The following is a 7,901-nucleotide window of genomic DNA, read 5'->3' on the forward strand; positions in this document are numbered from 1 at the left end:
CTGGCAGTGGTGTTGCTCTAAGCTCCCCGTGTCCCACCAATCCTGAGATCCTCCTGTACTTTCCTCACTAAGATATACTTCTCCGAGCCTTCAGCAGTGCCGATGCACCCCACAAGGCAGCAGTTACCCCACCTGACATCCTAGACCTGCTCCAGTCCATGGTCTGACACCCCTCAAGTCCAGAGCAATGACCTAATAGGTGCTCATCAATTTTTGTGGTCAGTAAGACAACATTTGAACTTGTGGCTAACTCAATATCTGAGGCATACATAGTCAGCTTTCCAGGACCTGAATTTAGAACTGGTGTTTTTTTTCTCCCTCACACACTGAGTTTGGTAGCTAAAGCATGAAGCAAGAAATTGTATCAAAGGAATAAGAATGGTGAAGATAGTCTTTGGAGTTCATCTAGTCCATCCTCCTTGTGTGACACAGGGTACCTTGCATGAGGACTCTGAAGCCCAGAGAAGGGACTTGTCTGATCTAGTATTGATCTAGCAAGTACTGGAAGGAGACATCCCCATGTCAGTGTCCTCAAAGGTGCTTTTTGTCTGGCAAAGATACTGATCAGAGAACATCTTGACCTCTTCATCTCTCTCCTGCCAAGTAATGTTTGGATAGTTGGATTCTCACTCCTGACCTCTTCGTTCTTTTTGTGACACTAAGATGCCCCTTGCCAACTAATGAGAGCCCACAGTTCCCTAGGCACCCATCCCTGTTATGGCTGCCACTGCGGCCATAACTTGGCTCTGGCTTTGAACTTTCACCTACTGAGGAATATCAGTCAGAATCACCCTTTCTAGACCCCTAGGTCTGTAGGGTGGGAAGAGTTCTTGAGTTCTTTCTTCTGTCCTTTCTCTCAGCATCAGATAGCGAATGTTGTAATATCAACCTCGACACAGAGACCAGCCCCTGCAGTAGTGACTTTGAGGAAACTGTGGGCAAGAAGCTGCTGAGAACTTTAAGTAAGTAGCTCTTCACCCAGATGAAAGCCTCCCACCACCTAGAAAAAGCATGTTAGGATATTACTCCTGGAAGGAGAACCGTTGACTCCTTGTGGGACCCTAATGAGGTACAACTGTGAAAATCCATAACAGGGCTCAGGCCAGTACTGTGCCCTTGATATGGGGGGATGTGTCCCGTTTAGTTGGTGGTTGTCTAGGACAGGAGTCTGCAAACCACGGCCATGGCCAAATCCTGACCTCCCTCTTCTGTCTGTTTGTATAAAGAAAGACTTACTGGATCCTAGACCCATTGTGATTATAGCCACAATGGCAGCAGTGAGCAGTTGCAACAGGGACCAGATGGCCTGCAAAACCTATAAGATTTACTGTCTGGTCCTTTAAAAAAAAGAATTTGTGTCCAGGAGGCCTAGTAGAAAAGAAAGTAATACCGTTCATGGAAGGAAGTTGATAGCAAAAAGAACAAGGTAAAAAATACTCCTTCCTAAAACCAGCAGAGCTGGGAACAGATTGCCCTTCCATCCTTAAATACAATTATGTGATTACCCCCACCTGCCCTAATGCAGAAGGAAGGTCGTTTCCAAGCTAAGAGTGTAGACCCGTGAGCATGCCTCCCAGCTACACCCACTGAAACCCTGACTCACAGATCATCAGAGGCTGTGAGATCAGTCCTCTCTCAGGTGTCTGGCAGTGAGGTGGGCCAGGGCCTTCAGGGGATGGACAGACATGATCCTGAGGTATTCCATGGGCTTTACTCAATCATTTGGGGAAATCTCCATTCCACTGACACTGGTCTAGGTTTTTAGAGATGTCATCTCAGGTAGAAGGTGTTGTCCTAATCCTTCAAGATGTAAATATGCTGATATCTGCGCCAGGATGTGATGCAGTCCTGCCAAACTATCAGGGGCTTTGTTTGCATTTCTGCTTCTATTTTGAAGAGAAGTTGGGCCACCAAGAGAGAATGGATCAAGGAATGTCCTCCCGGCCAGAGATTGATCCTTACAAATTGTTTTCCAGGTGGTCGAAAAAGGAAGAGGTCATCCGATGGAGAGAGAGCCTCTGAGGAGAACTCCAATCTAATGCCTCTGATCACATGACAGGGCAGACAGTGTTTGCTGGGTATGTGAGATTCAGCTTCGAGGGAGAACCCACCCTCCCATCTTCTGCGTCTCCCGAGGCCTCCCACAGGTGACAGAGCATTCTGCTTTCCTTACCACCTCTTCACCCCTAGCTGTCAGTTTGGCAGATTTTCCCTTTTTGCCTCCAGTTTGACTCAGATCCCTGCTGTGGCCACCATGGATAGAGGTGCTTCCAGTGGAACATGCTAGAATGGTCTTTTCCACAGTACAGTCTAGGACTGGAGAAGAAATGACCCCAAGATGACAATGCCACTCTGGGACCCCTGACTCCCTTTTTGTTCTTTGGGATCCCCTGATGCCATATTTCATGCTTAGCCTAGCTCAGAAGGTGCTACTGGCAGACAAGCACATAGGCAGCTGGAGTAGCAGGTATGAAGGTTAGGTCAGGAGATGCACTGAGAATTCCTCCAGGACTTGAAAGCAGTGGGACTCAGCTGTGTTGGCATGTGATGTTACAGAACAGAAAACTGTTGGTGACCGGTTTCCTGTTAGATAAGGGTTCTAGCAGCCAGGGAAGTGTGTCTCGGCTGGAATGGAAAGACCACAAGTTGGAACCTCCAAGTCACCGTTTTTTTCCCAGGGACACATCTTTTTGGCTCCCGATCAGCAATTCTCGATCCATCAGTATATCTGCTCTGGAAAAGGAGAAGCAGAGAGCAGAGACCCAATTGGGAGCTAGAGATGGAACTTCAAGTTTTAAGTTGAAATCAAAGCAAACAAACAAAAACTTAGGTAGAGAAATTCTAAGCTGTTAAAGCAAGTATAGCCATGACAAACCAAAGAGTGCCCAGGTCAGCCAAGAAGGATGCAAGCTTTCGTGGGACTTCAGTGTGCATTACACAGGAACATTGAAGAGCTGCTTTTCTTTTTCATCCCTTTCCTCCACTCCACCCCATTCCTTACTCCTTCTTCCCCCAGCAGGTCAGCTAAGTGTAGTTTATTCCAAGAATTTAACTAGATGTTTTTTCACCTGGATGTTACAGCAGATGCAATTCAAAGTATGACCACCAGATGGCAGAATGACTCCACATACCTCCTTGGAGAATAAAATCGAGATCACTAACCATACAGCCAACCAACCTTTGGGTAAATGTGGGAGTAAGTGAAGGTTGTCTTTAAGACACCCGTCTCCCTTTCCATCTCCCATATCTTGAGTTCCCTCTATCAGGGATCCAGTGATCTCATTCTGCTACTTAAAGTAATCTCCAAACCACTCCCAAACCTTTCCGTGGGATTTACTATCCAGGCTTACCTCGCCTTCTCCCAAAACCATTACTCTCACACCCTCACGCGCATTCAGTCTGTAATCACAAGGGAAGAAGGGAAGACTGATAATTCCTCTGGGTTATTTGCATCTCAAAAGAAAATGCTTACCCAAAGGAACCTTTAACTCAGGGGTTCTTAATTTGGGGGTCAGTCACCCCAGAAGGTCCATTATTGGACTTTAGAGGGTCTGTGAAACCCCTAATACCGTCAGAACTTAGTGTGTGTGTTCTAATGAGTGTTGTCCAGAGGGCTAAAGCTTTCATGAGATTCTCAAAGGTCTCAGATCCACAAAGGGTTAAAAACTACAAATTTTAACTAGTGGAACTGTCAGCCCAAAGGTTCTGCAATGCAGAGTGAAGTGAGTAAGGGGCCATTCAAGACAGACTTTTAGAGACAGGCCGTCTTCTCTCATGTTTATTAAATGGAGAAAGTTGGCACACGCCAAGAAGTGGAAGTCTTCAGAAATCCTTGGCACACCCAAGGATTAGGGTATTGTTGCCATACCCCCAGTAACTTTGTCCTCTCTTCACCACCAAACCAGAGCAGGTGTTGCAGACTGGAGGGCCACAGCAGGTGGAAGGAAAGACTTTCCAGCTGGAGATGCCCTTTCCAGCGGTGTATGATTATCAGTTATCCCCTTGCCTGGCTCTGCCTGAGGCTCAGCGGTGCATGACCCCCTAGGTGACCCCACAGCTGCCACCCACCCACAACACCTATCCTGCCTAATAGGAAGAGGCAAAGTGTCAGCCCTCCGTGCTGGGCACCTGAGACCAAAATCAGCCAACAGTGAGTTTCGAGCAAGCACTGTCATATCAGTCTTCTTGCCCAGCTGGCCACTGGCCCAAGGGGGCCAGCCTGGCTAGTCTTCCTTTCATTACCCTCAGGCCACGGGGCTCAGGCTACTGCTATTGCATTACATCCATCCCTTTGCCAAATCCCAAAGGAGCCTGTCACCACTCTCCTCACTAGTCCCTGCTCTGTTCTCTTAAGATTTTCTTCAGGTTAAAAAATAAAAATAAAAACAAAGATTTTGAAATAAAGCATTTATGAAGGATTAATAAATTGTAAATAATTTTTAAATAAAATGAAAATGCTTTTCCTGGAATGTTTTTCTTGCCCCTGGAATAGCTCAGTTCTAAAGTGGCTTCACATTAGAGACACAGGTTGAGTAGGAGCACATGCAGAATTGTCTCAGCGGAGGCCCACCCCCCTAAGGAGGCGAGGCTCTTGAGGCCAGATGTGAGTCCACAGTTCAGGTTACAGGGGAGCACTAGTGTTCTCCTCTGGGCGCCAGATGGGTAAGGTTTTGCAGCAGTGGATGCCAGCAAGGAAAACTAAAACCAAAATGAGAAGCCAGAACGTGAATGAGGACAAGTACTCTGTCGGTGATGAGAAGTTCTGGCATTCGTTGAGCCCTGGGCAAGGCCCGGGCAAGGCACTGGGCTGGGCACCTTCCAAGTTCAGAGTCTGGGGGGACAGCTCCAGACCAGCCCCCGAGATGATGTGCTGGATGCACTGGTTCACTTCTGCAGACCCTTTGGCGAGGAACCAAAGTGGTACAACTCTGGTGGTTTCCAACCAAAGGCTGGGAAAAGTCATAGGGGAGTGGGCCAGACATATTGGTCAATTTTAAGCCAACCGGTGTCGGAGGGAGGCAACAGCTAAACAGGTAAGGATGTGTTTGGGCATTTGACGTCTTTGTGGAAGGAAGGTTGGGATTTGACACCTACTATAAATGTCTCAAACCAGCACCAAGATCAAGGTCCATTAGTGGCCTACGGACAACTAAAGATTCTTCCCAGGAGCCTCCAGAGAGTCTGTTACCCTTCCTAGCAATGACTATAAATGACAGGAACAGCTGTTTTGGTGAAGGCTTTATGTGCCAAGTGTTGTACTAAGTATACATTTGCTCATTTCTGTCCCAAACCACCCTATGAAGGTTTTAGTTTATGAAACAGGCTCTGCGTCATTAAGTGGCTTGCTCAAGGTCACAGCCAGGAAGTGGCAGATGGCAGCACCCCTGCTCCTGAGACAAAACGTGTAGAAAACAGTCCTACCTCTGAAATTCACATAGTGCACACATGCCTGAGAGGCCCCAAGAAGTCCAGCTACAGTCAAGAAATCTATGGGATTCCCTAAGCCCAGCTTTTACCAAACCTAACACAAAACCCTTTCTTCACACGGGGGAAACCAGAACAGTGTGGGGAACGCCAGCCTATGTCAGGAGAGGAGGGCCCAATTCCCAGTGATTGGGGCTTTTTTTTTTTTTTTAAGATTTTATTTACTCATGAGAGAGAGAGAGAGAGAGAGAGAGAGAGAGGCAGAGACATAGGCAGAGGGAGTAGGCTCCCTGCAGGGAGCCTGATGTGACACTCAAACCCAGTGCCCCAGGATCACAATCTGAGCCAAAGGCAGACGTTCAACCACTGCGCCACCCAGGCATCGCAGGGCTTTTTTGTTTGTTTTAAACACGAAAAAATTATTTTAGCACTTTGGTGGGGGCATTCTGGCTTAAAGATCTGTTTTTAACCTTTTTTGGTTTTTAATCATGTCTTCTTCCCGCAAGAGAAAAATTAAATTATCCCTAATGAGAAAAATGAAATACTGAGAACTGAGAATTTATAGGGTAGGTGTGCACTTTGGAGGGCCACACATCATTTTACTATCTTAGACTTATTTCACCCACTGGGAGGTACTGTCACCCCATTGAGAATTCCTGGCTTAAAGCTGTGTTTAGAGAAGATGACATTAGAGTGACTGCAGGTAGGATCACTGACCCTGGTTCTGTGTCTTCATTAATAGCCAGCATCTTTCAATAGGAAGAACAAATACTGATGAAAGGGAAAATAGGACGGGAGGTCATGAGATGAGTGTCAGGTCATCTTTTCAAATCTGTTGTTGACACCTGCTAGATCCAATCATACACTGTGTTCTCTGAATGACTACCCGCGATCCATGCAGATCCTAAGGACATCTGGAAACCGGTCTATGCAGAAACAATAAAGAATGGGGGTAGCAGTTTCATGGAAAAGCAAAAATAAGGAAAACTGCTACTTCCAACTATTTGAAAGGTCAATCCTGAGTGCCACTGGATTTGATGCCCATTGTTTCAAAGACGGGAGGAGGAGAGCAGGGAGCAGGACAGGTGGAGATCAAATTCTGGATAACGTAAAGGTCTTTTAAGACCTTTACATTAAGGTGCACCTGGGGCAGCCCAGGTGGCTCAGCGGTTGAGCACCTGCCTTTAGCCCAAGATCTGATCCTGGAGACCCGGGATCGAGTCCCACGTCAGGCTCCCTGCATGGAGCCTGCCTCTCTCTCTCTCTCTCTCTCATGAATAAGTAAAAAAAATATTTAAAAAAGAATAATAATTAAGGTGCTCCTCCAGTGGAATGAAATGCTTCACAAAGTACTGGAAGAATCCATTTCCCACCCCACCCCATTGAAAAGCTGGAGTCGGGGTGCCTGGATGGCTCAGTGGTTGAGCATCTTCCTTTGGCTCAGGTCGTGATCCTGGGGTCCTGGAACTGAGTCCTGTATTGAGCTCCCCACAGAGAGCCTGCTCCTCCCTCTGCCTGTGTCTCTGCACCTCTTTCTATGTGTCTACCATGAATAAATAAATAAAATCTTGAAAGAAAGAAAAGAGAAAGAGAAAAGAAAGAAAAGCAGGAGTCAAGGACAGTACAAAATACTATTGTACTGGGGGAGACAAGGTGATAAGGCTGATAAGGGCTGATAAGACCCCAAACATCCCCCAGGACTGCAGGATTTTAGAATCACTCAAAGCCATCCCAGAAAGGAGCAGATCCTGTTATAATAAGAGTTATCTTTCATTATTTAAAAACTCTCCAAGTAGTAGCCTTCTTATTTTAAGTAAGACTCAAAAAGACTGCAAAACTATCATTTGGAGAGTCAGACTCTCTGGAAAAGGTGATCTGTATTTAAGTGGCTCTCCTTGTTTCAAGAGACCAGGAGGTCCTCTGCCTGCAATGGGAGGGGCTATGTTCTAGAATCACTCCAAGTGATGCCAACCCTTCCATGAATCCATGAAGTCCAATTTCTCACATACTGAAGAAGATAGCTGGCCACTGAAGGACAAGCCCACAAAACTAACAGAGTTGGGTGAGTGAGTTCTCTGAAGGGAGGCATATTTCAAGAAGACAGTTCAGCTTTTTCTTTAGCAACTAGCAAATCCCTCTAGAGCATACATTTTATTTTTTTATTTTTTTAAATTTTATTTACTCATGAGAAACAGAGAGAGAGGCAGAGACACAGGCAGAGGGAGAAGCAGGCTCCATGCCGGGAGCCCGACACGGGACTCGATCCCAGGTCTCCAGGATCATGCCCTGGACTGAAGGCGGCGCTAAACCGCTGAGCCACCCAGGCTGCCCTAGAGCATCCATTTTAAACTATGGGTTACAACCCATTAGTGGATCTCAAAATCAATTCCATGGGTCTCAATCAACTTTCATTTCTTTAGTGAAACAGAACACAAAAGGATAGAAAATATCAGAACACACTGCTCACAGCAAGGGTA

At 46.4% G+C, this 7,901-nt stretch overlaps 1 protein-coding gene across 4 annotated transcripts in view; it reads left to right on the top strand.

Annotated features, from left to right (window-relative positions):
• CNNM1 (cyclin and CBS domain divalent metal cation transport mediator 1) overlaps positions 1-4,426 on the top strand; it is a 59,160-nt gene extending 54,734 nt beyond the window's left edge. For all 4 annotated transcript variants that reach the window (XM_038578490.1, XM_038578491.1, XM_038578488.1 and 1 more), the window contains 2 exons: positions 861-962; positions 1,977-4,426. In XM_038578490.1, coding sequence (XP_038434418.1) covers positions 861-962; positions 1,977-2,056 — 182 coding nt within the window. In that variant the 3' untranslated portion in view covers positions 2,057-4,426. The remainder of the gene's footprint in view (positions 1-860; positions 963-1,976) is intronic.
• Positions 4,427-7,901: the final 3,475 nt, after the last annotated feature.

The sequence above is a fragment of the Canis lupus genome, chromosome 28 (assembly GCF_011100685.1).
Source record: "Canis lupus familiaris isolate Mischka breed German Shepherd chromosome 28, alternate assembly UU_Cfam_GSD_1.0, whole genome shotgun sequence".
NCBI lineage: Eukaryota > Metazoa > Chordata > Mammalia > Carnivora > Canidae > Canis > Canis lupus.